The 17,942-nt window shown below is 58.4% G+C and overlaps 5 protein-coding genes across 5 annotated transcripts; 3 read left to right on the top strand and 2 right to left on the bottom strand.

Annotated features, from left to right (window-relative positions):
* Positions 1 to 1,311: 1,311 nt before the first annotated feature.
* A1Q1_02254 (uncharacterized protein) lies at positions 1,312 to 2,861 on the top strand (the record flags this gene model as incomplete). The annotated part of the gene is made up of 2 exons (XM_014325199.1): positions 1,312 to 1,459; positions 1,498 to 2,861. The coding sequence occupies 2 exons, from the start codon at positions 1,312 to 1,314 to the stop codon at positions 2,859 to 2,861; spliced, it is 1,512 nt and encodes a 503-aa protein (XP_014180674.1).
* An 816-nt stretch (positions 2,862 to 3,677) lies between these two features.
* A1Q1_02253 (uncharacterized protein) lies at positions 3,678 to 4,442 on the bottom strand (the record flags this gene model as incomplete). The annotated part of the gene is made up of 1 exon (XM_014325198.1): positions 3,678 to 4,442. The coding sequence occupies one exon, from the start codon at positions 4,440 to 4,442 to the stop codon at positions 3,678 to 3,680; it is 765 nt and encodes a 254-aa protein (XP_014180673.1).
* Positions 4,443 to 6,706: 2,264 nt separating this feature from the next.
* Positions 6,707 to 7,235, bottom strand: A1Q1_02252 (uncharacterized protein; the record flags this gene model as incomplete). Its single annotated transcript, XM_014325197.1, has 3 exons — positions 6,707 to 6,828; positions 6,868 to 7,115; positions 7,177 to 7,235. 3 exons carry the CDS (start codon positions 7,233 to 7,235, stop codon positions 6,707 to 6,709), a joined length of 429 nt encoding a protein of 142 aa, XP_014180672.1.
* Positions 7,236 to 9,525: 2,290 nt separating this feature from the next.
* On the top strand, positions 9,526 to 11,010 carry A1Q1_02251 (polyamine transport protein specific for spermine, Tpo3p; the record flags this gene model as incomplete). Its single annotated transcript, XM_014325196.1, has 1 exon — positions 9,526 to 11,010. One exon carries the CDS (start codon positions 9,526 to 9,528, stop codon positions 11,008 to 11,010), a length of 1,485 nt encoding a protein of 494 aa, XP_014180671.1.
* Positions 11,011 to 12,320: 1,310 nt separating this feature from the next.
* A1Q1_02250 (uncharacterized protein) lies at positions 12,321 to 17,542 on the top strand (the record flags this gene model as incomplete). The annotated part of the gene is made up of 8 exons (XM_014325195.1): positions 12,321 to 12,539; positions 12,720 to 13,000; positions 13,053 to 13,603; positions 13,667 to 13,934; positions 14,816 to 14,839; positions 14,894 to 15,976; positions 16,022 to 16,978; positions 17,044 to 17,542. 8 exons carry the CDS (start codon positions 12,321 to 12,323, stop codon positions 17,540 to 17,542), a joined length of 3,882 nt encoding a protein of 1,293 aa, XP_014180670.1.
* Positions 17,543 to 17,942: the final 400 nt, after the last annotated feature.

Genomic DNA, 17,942 nt, shown 5'->3' with positions numbered 1-17,942 from the left:
TGACGTCGAATAATACGACCGACTTTGTCCGACGGGCTACGCTGTTCGTCTGATATGCATATGGTGTCGGAATGTGTTCCAGAGCTATGCATGTATGCATGTGAGATGTTTGAGTTGCGTCAAAGTGGTCGTGTGAGTAATGTGAGCGCTGTGATTGCGTGAGCACCGTTTGAGAGAGTCATCTGCGGGGACAGGCCGATGCGCGAGGTCCAGGCAAAGAAGTGGCACGTGAATAAGACTAAGAGTAAATCCGAGGTTGAAGCCCGATGGTGAGATCGGAGAGAGATTAGATATTGGACGGTCATGATGGGGCCGTAGTGCTTATGGTAGACCTGGGCCGAGGGGCTGGGTGGGTGATCTGCCTTGCCTGACAGACCGTGAGTGTGGGAGTGTGGGTGTGATGGCTGTGTGCCAGTGTTGCGGAGGAGGCCGTGTGTTGCCGAATGTTGTGTGTGTGCGGGCGGCGGTGGAAGTGGGCGGTGGTTGGGAGTCACCCGGTGGCCCTCATGGCCCCACTGTCCTTCGAGCCAGGCATGCTGACCCATGTGCAAGCGCCGCCGAAGAGAGGCGTCTTCTGTGCACTAGCTTCAGGCTAAGAGGAGGGCCCCACTTGACCCAGATTCGTGCATGCACCAGTGTCGCCGCTTACCCCGTTCTAATCGTCTAGTCTTGTAACTAAGGGGTGTGCCAGCGTGTAGCAGGCAGGCACATGGCCGAAAACACATGCTGCGAACACGTCAGCTGGAGATGCCGCATCGATGTGCGGGACACTGTGGTTTACGTGAGCTGCAGGGGAGATGCATGATTGGGTTGGGAGGGCTCATCATGGGCAGTATCAAGTTTCCTAATGCGATTACGACTTGCAGCAAGCGCCGCGCGTCAATGTGGACAAATGGACGCGAGGGCGAAGCAGTGGTGCCTGGCGGACATTACCGGATGTAGCAGGGCCATCATGGGCGAGTGAGCGTGTATGGGTGGACGATGATTCAGCGGCATCTTTTGTTCGTCCCTTTCGGATCCCACCCTGGGACCTTTGCACCCTGCCCGGGCTGGACACCTGGCCGCTCTCTCCCGGCCCAGCGGCCCAGCGGCTCAGCGGCTCACAGCCTACGGCTAGCGGCATGACTCAGGCGCCGGGATATGCGGGCGATGCGCGCCATGCCAGCCAAGCATCCCATATTCCACCCAACTCGCCCAATGTCGCGTCGACGTGGAGGTGGTCCACCATCCTGTCCGGGGTAACCCCCTACTTAGTCAGGCCAATCCTTCATCTTCATTTCTCTCTCTCATCTCCCCACACATCGATCCACAATGAGATTGCCCACCACGTCCCTCCTTGCTCTCCTCCCCCTCCTTTCCGGCGTCCTCGCCGCCTCCGACGTCGTCGACCTCACCGCCGACAACTTCCAGAACGAGGTCGCCGGTGAGGAGCTCGCCCTCGTCGAGTTCTTCGCTCCTTGTGAGTTGACCCGCGATCGACCTGTAACTGACAACCAGGGTGTGGACACTGCAAGAACCTCGCTCCCCAGTACGAGGAGGCCGCCACCACCCTCAAGGAGAAGGGCATCAAGCTCGCCAAGGTCGACTGCACTGAGAACCAGGACCTCTGTGGCGAGTACGATGTCCAGGGCTACCCCACCCTCAAGGTCTTCCGCAACGGTGTCCCCACCGACTACAGCGGTCCCCGCAAGGCCGAGGGCATTGTCTCGTACATGAACAAGCAGCAGCTCCCTGCCGTCTCGGACGTCACCCCCGAGAACCACGACGACTTCACCAAGACTGACAAGGTCGTCGTCATTGCTTACGGTGACGCCAAGCACCCCGTCCCCGAGTCGTTCGCCAAGTACGCCAACTCGGCCCGTGACCAGTTTGTCTTTGGCCAGGTCGTCGGTGACAACCTCCCCAAGCTCCCGGGCAACCCCAAGCTCCCCGCCATTGTTCTCTACAAGTCTTTCGACGAGGGCCACAACGTTCTTGAGCACAAGAACATCAAGAAGATCACCGAGGAGGACCTCGGCGACTTTGTTGCTGCCAACTCGGTTCCCCTCTTCGCCGAGCTCGGCCCCGACAACTTTGCCACCTACGCCGAGTCTGGCAAGAAGCTCGCTCTCCTCTTCGCCGACCCCGCCGACGCTGAGCCCCGCGAGAAGATCATCGAGGGCCTGAAGGACACTGCCCGCGAGCTCCGCGACAAGGTCAACTTTGTCTGGATTGACGGCGTCAAGTTTGGCGAGTACGGCAAGCAGCTCGGTGTTGCCACCGACAAGCTCCCCGCCTTTGCCGTTCAGGACCTGACCGAGATGCTCAAGTACGTCCAGTCTGGTGACGCCACTGTCGACTCGATCAAGAAGCACGTTGCCGGTGTTGTCTCTGGCGACATCAAGCCCACTGTCAAGTCTGAGCCCGTTCCCGAGTCGCAGGACGGCCCCGTGTACAAGCTCGTTGCCAACTCGTGGGAGGACCTGTTCGGCGACAAGGAGAAGGACGTCTTTGTCGAGTTCTACGCGCCCTGGTGCGGCCACTGCCAGCGCCTTGCGCCGATCTGGGAGTCGCTCGGCGAGAAGTACAAGCCGGACAATGTCGTGATTGCGCAGATGGACGCGACCGAGAACGACATCCCCGCCGAGGCGCCCTTCAAGGTGCAGGGCTTCCCGACGCTCAAGTTCAAGCCTGCGGGCTCGGACGAGTTCCTCGACTACAACGGCGACCGCTCGCTCGAGTCGCTCACCGAGTTTGTCGAGAGCAACCGCAAGTCGGCCGCCTCCAACACGTCTGCCTCTGACGCTGCTGCCGAGGAGGACGACGACGAGCTCCCCGCCGCCACGGAGGAGGACGACGAGGTCGCCCACGACGAGCTCTAAAAATCCTGCACACACACACACGGGAAAGGAAATAGTAGTATACCCCACCCACCCCCCCTTAGCATGTATCCATCATATGAATAAGTATAGGCACAAACGGCGAGCGCCGCGAGCGGAGCGAGCACGCGAGTCTGCGGAGCATGAGTGAGTGCGTGCGAGGAGACGGGGGAGCAAGAGTGAATGCCGCGAATCCAGCGAGCGAGGCGACCCTGTAGCCCGAGTCCGGGGAGATGTTTGCGTCCGGCCAGCCGACGCCGGGCCAGCAGGATCAGCGCATATCACGCAGCGCCTGAGCGCAGGTATAGCTGACACTCATACTGACTCATCAAGTGCACGGCGAGGGCGAGAGTCCGAGTCGATGGCACATTCGTGATGGGTTCCGTCGCTACGAGCGACTGGGATAGACATCGTGTTCGACGGCCCTACATAGCTCCCGGGCAGACCCAACGACAACGTGCGATTGCAGAGTGCCCCGAGGTCATGACGAGACGAGAGGTACGAGAGTACGAGAGTGTGTCTCTTCCAGCTCTTCGTTGGCGGACTTGCTTTGCTTGCCCTACCATTTTAGACCTCATTGGCGTCGTTTCGTATTCTCCTTCCTACCCAGACTCCTGTCGCCCGCCTGTCCAGTCTCCTGCCGCCCTGCGTGACGCCCTTCCTGTGTTCAATATCGGGATCCCCGTCAGTACGCTCCTCCCAGACAACCGATGCACAGAGCGCCTCCCCCCCTTCCAAGTCCATTATATTCACATTAATTGTCTCTCTCCAGCCCATTGTACTCCACTCTCACTCCCCGAAGTCCGAACAAATCGCGGGCTAAGCGGCCGCCTTGGCCGCGGCCTTCTCGTCCCGGAGTTTGCCGCGCTCCTCAACCATGCGCGCCATCTCGTCGCCCTCCGCAGTCCCTCGGGCGCGGTATCCTTCGACAACACCACTGTGGTCCGCGCCCTTCATCTCCTGGCTGAGCTTGAAGCGTCCCTCCATGTGCTCCACCTCAATCTCGACGCCGACAATCGCCTTCTTCAGCATGTTGCGGTAGGACTCGGGCGCCTCGTCTGTCGTCCACAGCGTGTCCGTCTTGTCCTGCTTGGCGGCCTTGGTCTCGCTCTCGAGCGTCAGGTCGTCGAGCAGCGTGGTTAGGAAGGAGAGCGACTCGTCGTCGTTCGACCCATAGCACGTCAGCTTGCCGTACACTTGCACCGCGGCGTAGTCCCACGTCGGCACCGTCTTGCCCGTCGTCGGCTTTGTGGCCTGGTAGAAGCGCGGCGGGACGTAGGAGTGCACGGGCGCGTTGAAGAGGATGAGCACATTGTCCTCGAGCGTTCCGGTCCGGCCGCCCGCGGTCTTCTCGAGCGAGGCGAGGATAGACTTGATCTGCGGGTTGGCGCGGGCGACGTGACCCCGAAGCTTGGCCGCAGACCCGTCAGAGGAGGGAGTGAGCACCCAGGGGATGTGCGAGACTTGGATCGTCTCCTGGCCTGCGAGCGGGATGGCCGTCGTGAGCTGCCCGAGAGGGTTGGTCTTGATGAACGACTCGAGGGTGGCCGAGTCGTGCTCGCCGTGGTATGCGGGGATGTGCATGTTGATTCGGGGTAGGTTGGGGGAAGACGCGGAGGAAGGCTGATACGCAGCTAGATTGCTGGGCTTGCTCGGAGTTGGCGGGTTGTAGAAGGTGGGCGCGGTGTGTCGAGAGTCGAGAACGACGCTGAGTAATGTCTCGAGTGAGTGAGAGACGCGGTTGATGTTGAGATGACAGAAGCAAGACCTGAAGGGTTATATACGTCTTATCGTTGCGATGTTTCAGAGCGGTGCATTGCTGATCAAGCCCAGATACGCGCTGATCAACGAGTCGCGTAATCGGTGGGCATCGACTCGTCGGTTGAGTTCAGGCTGAAATCCGGATCTTGAAGTGGAGGCCTCTGCCGGCGGGTGGAGGTGGCGCAGTGCGCACAAGTTTGTTGCCCGCACGGAGTCCGCGGCCATGGCAATGTTCCATTCTTACTCAGCACTCGTCTTGCTTTACTCAGTCACGATAACACTTGGGCCAACAGGATGCGAAAAGCCGAGGAATGCAGGCTGTCCACTAAAGCAACATTCGATAAGAAAGGTGCAGAATTGGAGCTTGTGATGACGATTGGTTGCTCGCGGGACTGGGCTTGGAAATTATGCGGAAAGGACCACAGGGAGGACAAGGGTATCTAAGACGCCGATACTCGGGAGCTAAACGACGAACTTCGGGTTTGTCGAACCACTGTCTTGGAACGCACAGTGCGCGAGAGAATGGGAAGACGTCCATCTGCGGAGTATAGTGGCCGTTATCCACGGACAGAGGCAGACTTGCCCGCACCTCCACTCACCCCCTTCGTGGATCAACATGACTCCAAATGTAGCATCGCAAGAGTCGCCTAGCATGGCCTCCCACCTCATCTCCCTCTCTGTGCTCCCGAGTCAGGTCTAGATTGCGGCGGACTCGAATTCGAGATCGGCCAAGCAGCGGCCTGTGCCCGCCGGTGTTGTCCAATGGCAGACCTTGGCCACTGGATTGAGGGCAGTTCACGAGTGGTGTGAAAGACGATTCGGGAGTGGTAGGCTTGGAGACGCCTACGCGCAATCGGGTGACTGAGTCATGAAGAGACGGTCATCGAAGGTGAGTTGAACGGAGAAGCCACTGAACGGTTGGGCCTTTAGGGCAAGGCCACCGCGGCGTCGTTGATACTCCTACACCGAGGGCCGGCACCTCATTTTGCCATCCTCTGGCGTTGGGCAACCTCCATCAGGTGAGCAAACCTAAAGAGCAGAGTGCTTTCTGACGCCGGGTAGTGGGCGGACGCCCGACATTCTAGCGACCTGGGACTTCCCACCTGGCAGGTCGGCCGGAACGACACCTCGCACCAGATCGCATCTCCTTGAGATCCAGCCGGACCCGTTGTTGTCAGACAGGGCAGAGCCCTGTGTCCTGGCTGTGTCCTGGCATTCCAGACGCAAGCGGAGTAGATTTGCCCCGATGACGAATCTTGGCATCGGCTGCTATGAGCCTCGGATGTCGGAGTGTCGAAGGTCATTCCAACAATTGCCATATACCACCTCGGAGGCGCGGAATGCGAGGAGCACAGTGAGACCGACTTCTCAGCGGCCCGCCCAAGAGAGAGCCGTCCCAGGGCATAGACATGGGGGCAACAGAGCTTCGACAGCTCTAATTGAGTCGTGCCGGGTGCTTCGTTCAGACACCTTAATCTGAGCCGATCGAGATAGGCACAGAGTTGGACAGATGCAGAACAAGAGTACCGATAGACTCTTGCTTACCTGCTTGCCTGCCAGCTGCTTGCATGCCTACGTCATGGCGAACTCAACACGAGAGCATGACGAACGCATGTGGCAGCTCGGGCCTAGTGGTCAGTGGCCGACGCAGGGTGTTCGTTGATCCAGGAACCCGGCGCACGTTTCGGTTTCCCAGATTGCGGACTCCGATATCTGGGATGTCCAAACTGCAGATGTAGACTCCTTCTGCGGTTACTTGAAGGAGAGTGCTACGAGTCCTCGGTGGACCGCTCGGTGATCGCACGTCAGTGGCGTTGGCGATGATGAATGCAGGCACAGCAGGAACGGACGAAGATACCGAGGCCAGCTGGGACGTCAAACACATCTGGCGTGCGTAAGAGTGAGTGCGAAGAGCTTGCGAGAGGCTCGACAGTGGCCCGAGGTCAAGGATGTTAGTCTGCTTCAGGATCGATGCCGACGCCTAAGCCGATAGCCCGGCGCCGATGAGGTCACTGCGGATTGCGGTATGCATATTATTAGCTGTATCAATCAACGTACTCTGGGCCAACGCGGGCGGTATACAATGTTTACTTGAGCCAGTCCGAGATGGTCTTGAGGGAAGCGTCCCAGGTGGGGTTCTGGCCCTTCTCAATCTCCTTGAAGCTGTCAACGCTCTCGCCCTCAAGGAAACCGTGAAGGTGGGGGTACTCTGAGCTGTTAGCGAGCGCTCAAGCAGTGCTTCACTCACTCTCGCCGTTGGAAGCCTGGTCCCAGGTGACACGCTTGAAGGCCGAAAGCCTGCCATAGTCGATGCGCAGGATGCTGACGGAAGGGACGTCACCGAAGTACCTGTTCAGGACGCCAGGGACCTGCTCAGCGGTCGACATGTGGACGAAACCATCCTGGAGGTCGTTCTCGCAGAGGAAGAACTCGTGCGACGCGGGGATCGGCTGGGGGAAGTAGAACCTGTGACCTCGGTTAGCTTTCCCTTCGATTCTTCGTCACGTCACATCCGGGTCACCCGAAAATTGGGCATACGCAGCTGCGCTGTACGTACCTGCTGTCCACAGAGGCAGAGGGGAAGACCTTGTAGACGTACTCTGGCGACTGGGACATGGTGGTTCCGAAACGTCTGATGGCTCTGGAGAACATGAGGAGATGACAAGTTGGAGTCGGATCGACGAGCAAGGCGTCGGGGTCGTCGGTGGCGCAAGGGACGTGTCACGGCGCTCAACTCACGGTCGCTGGCGTAACTGGCGTCGATCACCGCGGAACCAAACAACCACGTTCACCGTCAGTGGAGGGCGGATTGCACTTCCGTCAGCGTCTGTGCCGAAGTCGGCGGCTGGCTGATGAAGTGAGCGGAAGTATCTTATCGGCAGCACACGTGTCGGGCACGCGGACCGATCGGCCGTGAGCCAGAACCCGCTGATCACCGTTTGATCGCTGACTCGCTAAAGCTTGGCTGACGTGAGGTCACCGGTACAAATCAATGAGATCAGCCAAGATTCCAGCGGTTCCAAAGAATCCAAGGGAGGGTCCCGCGCTCTCCCTCTTGGCGCATTCGGGACTCCGTGGCTCCGGCTGGGTCAAGTGCTCAGATGGTCAGGTGAGTCAAGCCACAGGCGGACTGCATAGGCCGGGGGCTGAGGTCCGCGGTCCGGAGGCGCGAGGCACAGAGCTCTTCAGCTGTCGGGGTTCTTGATCGCTAGCGAAGTTTGATGCGCGATCGTGAACACACATTGCGCACTTGCTGTGCACCCCCTACCCCCGTGGCGGAATCCTCGGTTGGTCCGGCAAATTTTAGGCGACCAAACGACGTCACTTGACCATATTGTTGCAGTGCCTGCAATGGACTTGCGAGTTTCCCGTCTCCGTTTGGCAATGTGTAGCCCCACATGCAGAAAAACTTGATACCTCGGTGACCTCTCCGTTGCCGCATGGGACGCGATGGACTGATGATGGGTCCCGCAGTATGGACAAGCGGGGTCGGAGTAATCCATCGGCGTAAACGTCCTATACTTTTCTGGAGCAGCATAAGACCGCATACAGCACGCTCCCCATGTGGGCACTGATCGAAGCGAAGCTCTGGCCCACATGTTTGTTTACATCCTGATGGATGCAGGTTCCAGATGGCGGGGAAGCCTCGCTTGTCCCGCGAGGGTTGGGCAAGGGGTTCATAACTCAAGGCACCAATGACCTCGGTCATCATTGGCATTGAGTCTGAACCACTTGGCCCAGGATAGTAACTCTGGTAAAAGGGTCAGCGTGTGTGGCTTTCGGGCCTGCCGCAGCTTCGCAACGCGGTGAAACGTCCGCACCTGCCGTCCTGAGCGATTCCCCTTCGAGCAAGATGTGATGAGCTGAGCAAACATGACAGCGTCCAGAGACTACATGGTCGGTCTGGTCGGGAATCACATTTGTTTGGCGGAGCATAATTCCCTCAGTCGCCATCAGGTCGAGGTCCTGGAACGGCGCAGGGTGCGTCCAGGACGCCGGCGACCGCTAGGCAAGCGCCAACGCCAGCGAAACAACAACGCTGATTCCATCGGGTTTGAGGACTATTTTGTTCTCTCCGCCGAACCATACCGTGGACAGGAACGGTCGAGGCTCGTCATCTGACTCAACGGTTGGGTCACCGAGACGAGAGTCGGTCGGGTCCCTGCCGCCCCTGCTGTGACCCTGGAGTCGATGCGAGCGAGCGAGTTAGAGGGCTCACAGTGGGCGGCAGTGGCGGGTGACCGGGGGCATGGAGAGGACGGAGGACGGGCTTTGAGTGGGGGAAGCACAGGCAATGGAGAGGCTACCCGCCTGAGACCGCTAGAGATCGCGGACATGGATGAGTCTAATTGACGGGGCTGACGGCACTGCAAGCGAAATTTTCAGTGAACGGTGCCTCGATCCGTCCAAGAGACCGACGTCGTTCAGCTCGGCCGCGGTGGGCCCTGGGTGAGGGGAGCGTGAAGATCAAGGGTATCACGTGCCGAACGTGCTAATCGCGTGCGTTTCAATTGAAATGTTGCCCTTTTCGGTAATTACCCCTCGAACTTTACGGGGTGACGCCCGGCCCTTCCGTAGTGGAGCGCGGCCGGGCTGCAGGACCTGCATGTTATCATCGCCATCCTCTCTCCCCTCGTCTTTTGCTTCACGGAGACCGTGTAAAGCCATGGGGGTTTCTCCTATGTGCGGGGTGGAGCGGGCCTGTAACAAGATCTTCCAGCAACTGGAAAATATACTTAAGTATCTCCTCGGTCATGACATGCAGGCTCTTCCCAGCATAATATCTTGTCGCCTCTCCTTCGCCTCTGTACGACTACTTACCCAGCAACCACTCCCTTGACATACTGCACACATACAGACTCATTAACTGCATAATCCATTCCCTCGAACTAGAACCTCTTTAATCATGATCGAACCCGTCGAGGCTGAAATGGCCCGCCCGCCTATCTACAACGACCGACAGGAGCAGATCCTCCAGGACGAGGGTGTCGAGCTTGACAATGCTGTCACTCGCAACTCGCTCGCTGCCTCCGACCCGACTCTCCGCCACGAGGCTGCCATCGAGGCTGAGAAGCACCATGGCAAGATCCTCGTCGACTTCGAGCCTGGAACGAAGGAGGACCCCCGTGAGTGGGGAAACCACCGCAAGTGGTTCGTCACCATCGGCTGTGCCCTCCTCTGTATCTCCGTCGCTCTCGGATCCGCCATGCCTACTGGCGACATGCCCTCGCAGGCCAAGGATCTTCATGTCTCCATGGAGGTCATTTTCATCTCCATCTCGCTCTTCGTTCTGGGTTTCGGCGTCGGTCCCCTCATCTTCGCTCCCCTCTCTGAGATGATCGGCCGTAAGCCCGTTTACTCGGTCTCGATCTGCCTCTACTTCCTCTTCACCCTCCCGTCTTGTCTCGCCAAGAATATCGCTACCATGCTCGCTGGTCGTATGATCGCCGGTATTGCCTCCTCTGCCCCCATGACCAACGTCGGTGGCTCGATCGCCGATGTCTGGGCTGTTGAGGAGCGTGGTATTCCCATGGCCATCTTCTCGATGACCCTCTTCATGGGCCCCTGTCTCGGTCCTCTCTTTGGTGGTTGGATCGCCCTCAAGACTCACCAGTGGCGTTGGATCTACTGGGTCCTCTTCATCTTCCTGGGTGTCGTCTCCGTTTTCACCTTCATCATGCCCGAGACCTACGCTCCCATCCTCCTCCGTCGCAAGGCCAAGAAGCTCAACAAGGAGCACAACACCGACGTGTACATCTCGAAGCACGACATCGACCAGCCTCCCTTCAAGGAGCGTCTCCAGACCTCGCTTCTCCGCCCCTTCGTCCTTATGTTCTGCGAGCCTATCATTCTCTTCATGTCCTTCTTCCTGTCCTTCATCTACTCCCTCCTCTACGCTCTTTTCTTCGCGTTCCCGATCGCGTTCGAGGAGATCCGTGGCTGGAACATCGGTATGACTGGTGTCTCTTTCGTTTCGATCATCATCGGTATCTCGATTGCCATGCTTTGCATGCTTTTCCAGGAGAAGCTCTACGCCACGCACTGCCACAACGCTGGCAAGTCCGTGCCTGAGGCTCGTCTTTACCCCATGATGGTTGGTGCCATCGTCATGCCGATCTCTCTCTTCATCTTCGCCTTCACTACCTACGAGCACCACCCTGTTCACTGGATCGGTCCCATGGTCGCTGGAGTGCTCTTCGGCTTCTCCATGCTCATTATCTACATCTCGGCGAACTCTTACATCGTTGACTCTTACGCCAACTTCGCTGCCTCCGCTGTCGCTGCCAAGACTTTCATGCGTTCGTGCATCGGTGCCTCCGTCCCTCTCTGGGTAAGTACACCCCCTATCCCCTACTGCAGCTCCCTGGCTATCCAGCCACCTCCACCTTGAAGTACGGAGACGAGAATTCGAGGTGTGGCGAACTTTTGTTTCCGCATCCACCCGGAATTTTCTTCACGACTTCACTACTCAAAATCTCCACCGTTTTCTTCACAACTTCGCTGTTCTTTTCCCCAGCTGACGCGTAGGTCACGATCCAATTCCACAAGATGGGTTTCTGGCAAGCGGGACTGCTTATTGCGCTCATCGGATGCGTTATCGCGCCGATTCCGTACATCTTCTTCTTCTACGGAGGTGGTGTGAGGGAGCGCTCGAAGCGCGCTGTTAAGGAGTAAAACGTCTTACCCCTGTGTCAGGCGCTACCCCTGAACTAGTTTCTGGACCCCTAATCGCCATATTGCATCCCAAGGCGGGCTCGCCGCGGCAGGTGCCGGCGCCCACACTTTCAATCATACTCATTTCAGCATCTCATCCATCATATTTACTAGACTATCATAATCATGCATGGGTATCAGTGTATATCTACCTCTTGGCTGCAAACAGGCTTGGTTTGAAGGCGAAAGCTCGTCTCGTCGACTCTCAGTTGGCGGAGACAGTTGGGGGGTTGGGCTCGCTTGGTCGCAGAGTCCTCTTCGGTCGGGCCCCGTGCCAGCCTCAAAAGCACCGGGAAATGTGGCCTGCGCATCGTCCCAAGTGTTATACGCCACTTTCAGACTGATGGTTCGGAGCCAGAGACACTATAGGCATCTGTCGACAGCGGGAAGAGTTCGGCGGAGAGAGTTTCTTCGAACACTCCCACCGCACAGTGCTCCCCAGTGCCACGCTGGGAGCCCCGCGCTGCTGGACCACCTCCACCTCCACCTCCACCCTCACCTCCGTCTCCACCTCCACCCTCACCTCCGTCACCAACGCACCTATGCGCCGCGCCCACTGACTCGGTCGTTCCACCCTTCCTGCACAGAAGCTCCAGTTTCATTCACTCGATACAAAATCACACTCTCCAACACTTCTGAAGTGTGGAGCCTTGAGTGTTTCGGGCAACTGACGCTCTACGTCTGGCGACACTCCTGCGAACACGATGTCAGTGTCATATGAGTCTTTGACGCCCGAGACGCCGTGACAACCTCGCACCCGAACCGGAGGACAACTGTCTCGCGAGGTTGGCCCGGGGTAGATAAAAGGTAGGGGAACTAACATGCGCCTGCGACACTGTCTTCTTGGAGAAGCATCGTGTCACAAGGGCATTGCCCTTCACGCCAGGGGGTATCGATACAGGTGGGCCCGAAGCAGGCGATATATATACGAAGACAAGCTACCGGCAGCATCGTTCACCCTTCCACTCCTTCGCTCCTCTTCACATCATGCAGCCTCAGCACAAGCAGGAATCTCAACATTCCCCCGACCCGCCGGTTATCCCTTCCTCGCTCGCAGCCAGCGCACTGCCTCGTCTCGCTGTTACTCCCGTCAACGACCCCTGTACTGCGGAGTACTTGCCTTTACGACCATTCCAGCCTGGTATGCCTCCTGAACCGGGAACACTTTGGCCATTCGATTTGAAGTTATCGTACACGGCTTACCGCGTGACTCACGCGGCTCCTCCAGCGCTCTGGGGTCGTATGGACCATCTGATGGAGAGACTTCTCAGCAGCTGGAGCTCGTGGCTTGATGGGAAGACTCCGATGGATCTGTGAGAGGAGTCGCAGCGGCATGAACTGGGCCGTCGGGCACGCGCACAGGCCGAATGCGTCCTGTCTTGGCAGCGGGAACTTCACCAGGAGGGGCCTGTACGTGGTCTCCTGCCAAAGATTCCGCCCTTGACGTTGGGTGACTATCCCGACACTCACCTGAGTGTGCAGGAACCACTTGTCCTGCTCCCGCCTCTCTCCGCCAATCCTGACATTCAGGATCTACTCTTCACCGACCCGGAAGAGTCTCCAGAATCGCTTGCCTCACAAGAGGTGATGGCGCTGTTCGACTACCACCCAGCCTCAGTCGAGGACTTCAAGAAGTTCGATCTTCCACCGGAGCCAGCTGTATACCGGTAAGCCACTATCTCCAACCTTCGTACCCTCAACTGAGCTGATATCCGCCAGCAATGGTGACGAGCACGATTGCTGTGTGCGGTGCCGTTTCCATCGCACACCCTTGCCAAGTTACCCAGGCGTATGCCTCTCGCCACCTTTCGTTCGCGTGAAGAGTCTGTGGGCCGAGCTCTCTGGGCTGGTGGTTTGGCGGAGAGGTGATTGCCTCTGTTGTCGAGAGGCAGGAGCGCTGTGCTCCATATCTTCCATGAGCCGCCTCTCGTTCTTCTGCTCAACATCGCCCAGCCCAGGGTCGGCCGTCCGCAAAGTCGATCTCCCCTTGGATGTGATTCCCGGCCTCATCAGTACTTTTACTGAACAGCACCAACGGAGGAATCTCAATAGCGGTGACCAGACGACCCACCAGCCGGCCTTGGAAGAGTTGATCGGGGGCCCACGCAGCGCGAAGATCGGCCCGGAATGGTCATCGTCGCCGCAAAGTGGACCCGGCTGGCTAGCAGAAGGCTTCTTTGATCACGTCGGTTATCCTCTACCTCAAGTCTCTAGAGCTCTTTGGCCCGACGGACTTCTGTCCGCGTTTGTCTTCCACGGTGCACCCACTGGTGCGGCTATGTAGGCTGAGTGCCTCAACCTCTTCAGCGAGACGCTGTATGACATCCTGGAAGAGGTCTGGTACGAACGAACGGCTAAGGAGTGGGGCTACTACGTCTCGCCGAACCACAGTATCACTTCGGTGAGGTCAGACGTTGATCTGGAGACAGCTTGCTCCGAGAGCGCTCGGGCAGAGATGAGCAAGATGGCGAAGAAGCAGTCTGAACTGCTGGCGACGGTCCACAACGGTCTGGCGGAGATCCTCAAGCCCTTTGGCATTTCCTCACGGTTTGGTGTGCTGGATCTGAAGGATCCCTACTATGCTTCACGCATTGGACAGCCGTAGCCCAATGCACCTAACCGAACCACCCCATGATCGTGGGTGCTGTTCCATCACGCCTACATATTCCCCATCCATCCCGCATGAGCTCAGATCCACGCAGTACAGGTTAGCCGTTCCAGTAGCGTTCACTTTGTCTTGATCATTACAGTCTGTGGAATGCACCTTCTGTTTGACACGACCGTTAACGTTTGAGCGGCGTCGCCACGTCTCAGAGATTGCGGCCGCTTCGCTGAGACTCCAGAGTCAGCTGTACCGTCGCTCGATCTAGCCTGCAAAACCTTCGAAACGTGTGACATGCACCTATCGGAGGGCATGTCAATTGCATTGGGGCTCTCTTCTGCGTCACACAAGACAACGGGGTGGGCACCGCACGTACAGGTAGCGAGGGGCTCCGACGAAGCAACCGCTTAACTCGCTGTCGCTGATGAGCGTTGGCCGGCCTCGCACTGTGCGCCCCTGCTGGGCCTCGCCTCTCCGGGACTCAAGCACACGTATAGCTGGGTACCTTTCGACTTCGTAAGCATCTTACGCAGTCACACTTTGCACTCTGGGTCTGTGAAGCACTCCATCAGTTCACCGTATCTGCGGATGCGCGCACGTCTCAGCGGGTTTGTTCATCACATGTCACCGCCGTGGAGGCTTGCCGGGGAGTAGTCCGCCAGCTGTTGGTGGTCGAGTACCTGGCATGTTGGCACTTGGGTGTCGACTCCTTTCGTCACACTTGCAGACAGAGACAGCCAAGTATTTCCTCACGGCAGCCCGTCACTGTGGAAGTCAAATCCTCCCCAGATCCTCATCTTCCCCTCCCATTCCCTTTCGCGCCTCGCCTCTGAACCGGCACCGGTAGTCAGCGACTCTCTGACTGTCTGACTCTGCGTAGGGATCGCAGATCCAGGAGTGTTGTGTGAGTGCCCTCCTTCTGGGGCGCAGATCAGGGGCAGGCTTTGGTGGGGCGAAGACCCAAGCCGTCTGGGCCAGTATCTTCTTTGTTCACCCAACCCCCTAACTCCATACAAGCCTCCCTCGACCAGTTGTCGAGCTGTCAACATCTGCCAACACCTGACGTGGAACCATCACAACACCAAGTCTCTTCCCTTCCAAGCTACCGTCTCCTCCCACAGCCTCAACTTCTCATCTTTCGCCGCTTCCAGTACCACCGCCGCTCCGTCGGTCGCCCGCTCGCTCTTGACCGTCAGCCTGGACTCCAGCCCGTCAGCGCTGGCGCCGTCGCCTCTCGTTCGGCTTCATCACCGCTTCTTCGTTTATCCACCCCACCATCTTCCCTTCCTCTCCCTGTCTTCACTCGCCTCATTGCTGCCCCCGCCACCCAGTTCACCAGCCCCGTCACCTGCACACACCTGCCTCGCCACTTTCTACCCTCGTCGGCTTCAGACACTCCTCCTTCCCCAATGGCTTCCCCGCCCGCGCCTGCCATGCCGTCCTCGAATGTACCTTCCTCGCCCCAATCACCACACATCCCCAGCGAATCGAAACCCTGCAAGACGGAGTGCATCAGCTGCGCCCTCGAAGCTGCGAACGCGTCAACCTTGCCCGTCCCTTCCTTATCCTCCCCGCCCGCGCGCTTGACCCCGCGCCCATTCCACCATGACCTGCCTCCTGAAGCCATGACGCTTTGGAGATGGGATCTGAAGAACGCGTTCCTGGGGATGCACGTGCCTGGCGGTGAGCCGCCACTTCTCTGGGTCGAGTGTCTTGACGGGCACCTGATGAACGAGAGCCTCAATAAGTGGAAGACTGTTATGGAGAAGAAGCCCTGGACTCCTTCCAGGCGGAGGGAGATGTCACGTATGGCGCTGAACCAGGCCCAGGAGATCCTCTATTACAATGAGCGGCTGCATGAGGGAGGGCCAGCTCGTGGTCTCCTGCCGACGATTCGTCTGTTGTCGTTGGAGGACTACTCCGATACCCGCCTCTGTGCGTCACAAGATGGGCTTATCGCGTCTTCCAAGGTCATGCGCGAGTGCGGGTATCGCATCGTGCGCGAATCAGAGATCGAGGATGTGACCTACTTTGCATACACGTAAGTCTGCATAACACGTCAAACTTCGGCTCCGCTCACCGTCAGGATTGCGAGGAAGAACGCTGAGAATGACTTTTGCCAGTGCATCGTCCATCCCTTCAGTCGAGTGTCGTCCGAGTGGGCCGACTCGCACGGCGTCGCAATTTGGCGCCAGGAGGTGGAATGCTACTGCTTCCATGGTGAACTGAACGACGAAAATGCGTGGGATGAGGGACCTACCAGGGAAGGGATCGAGCTCTTCTGCACTTCTCGTTGCCTGGAGAGCGAGAAGCTCCCCTCATCGATGGTGCACCGTCTTCAATGTTCTATCTCTATGGAGGCGACTTTGAGGACAGCAGCTCTAGGGAACGGTCCAGCGCTCCGTCTCGCGGCGGCAGTATCGGGCGCCTTCCTGAGTGGCATCTCATTCGATGGCCGCGGTGGCCTCGAGGGTGTCTTGCTCGACGGGAGCACCAAGCCACTCGATCTCCACCTGTTCAAGCCCTCCCTCAACCGATCGAATTTGTCACTGCCCAGAGAAGTGTATCTTCCTCCTCCCCGATCTTTCCGCGGGCGGAACGGTTCGCTGCCAACCGAGGCCGCCACCTTTTGGCCAACCGACCTGCTTTCCGTGCTGGGCATTCTCCCGGAAGCCGACAATGCGGACTTCTGGTCTTCTGTTCTCCGGGATGTCCTCCTCCACGAGGAGGAGATCTGCTGTGGCTGGTGGGAGAGGGAGTGCGAGAGGTGGGAGTACTCATGGTCGGCTGAAGTCGAAGCGGACATGAGGCGGATGGCTCGCGACCAGGCCACCTTCGTGATGCAGGGTCTCTGCACCTTGCTCGCCCTTGGCAGCCTCATCGGCTTCTACAACCGTCCCGGACCTCACATCTTCTCCTCCTGGGCTGAGGACGGGTTGACTCCCATCTCCTGGGGCTTCTGGGCCCCAGAAGAGGACTCGAAGTTTGGAGAATTGCCGTACGAGCCTCACATCCACCTGTACAGCGAGGCCTCGAGCGTTGCGTATACAAACAAGGAGCTGGTTGCGGTGTAGGTAACCATGGAAGCCACAGCTTTACTGACTTCAGACCCCCGTCCGCCGTTACAGCCGCGCTACAGCTTCTGCGGCAGACCGAGCCGTCGATGGAGAACCTCCCCGTGGCCGTATTCTCGGTATGGGGTGAGCAGCTGGAGGATTGCCCGCCTCTGAGCTTCTTTCCGGACATTCAACTTCTCGAGGACAAGCGGGAACACCAGCGCTCCCATGACCGAAAGACGAAGAACAAGAAAGAGAAGAACAGGAAGGCGGCGGTGAAGGATGAGCAGCCTGAGGCTCTCCCTGCTGTCTCCAAAGCAGCCGCACAGAAGGATCAAACAACGATGGAGGCCGCCGCGACAGAGGAACAGCCCGAGGCTTCTGACAACGGTCTCTTGAGTACGCTCGGAGACAAGACGGGCAGTGGCCGCGGAGTGGGTACCGCACGCCTAGACGTCGACGCGATCCCCGACGCTGCCTCGCCACTGCGCAGTGCGGCCGAGCATGCCAGCTCACATGCGCGGCCTTCTTTCCTTTCCGAGGCGGAGTAGACGATCGTTCCGGAAGCGTTGCGAGGAAGTACAGCCTTTCTGGCCGTAGTCTTCCACCGCGACCCGACTCAATCGTTGGGCGAGGCCGGCGACACTCTTCAATGAGCGCTATAGGCTGGATGGAGGTGTACGCCAGTGTAGGATAAGATCGTGTACATCCTACTTAGTTGTATGTATCAAAATGAAAGCCGAGCTGGAATTCTCCTCTTTTTTTAGGATGAGCCTCAATAGAGAGACATAGAGTCAACCACTGGGTCAAGTTCAGAGACAACTGCTGTGTCGCGTTCAGTACCAACTCTCATGCATTCTGGCTGAGAATATTTTCCAGTTTTTGCGCCCTAGACGAGTCAGATCGCCACACACCCCTGCGCAGGGGCCCCGTGCGCTCGCGTGGTTTCCA

Source organism: Trichosporon asahii (assembly GCF_000293215.1).
Source record: "Trichosporon asahii var. asahii CBS 2479 unplaced genomic scaffold scaffold00050, whole genome shotgun sequence".
NCBI classification, from domain to species: Eukaryota; Fungi; Basidiomycota; class Tremellomycetes; order Trichosporonales; family Trichosporonaceae; genus Trichosporon; species Trichosporon asahii.
This window is presented reverse-complemented; position numbering and strand designations above follow the sequence as displayed.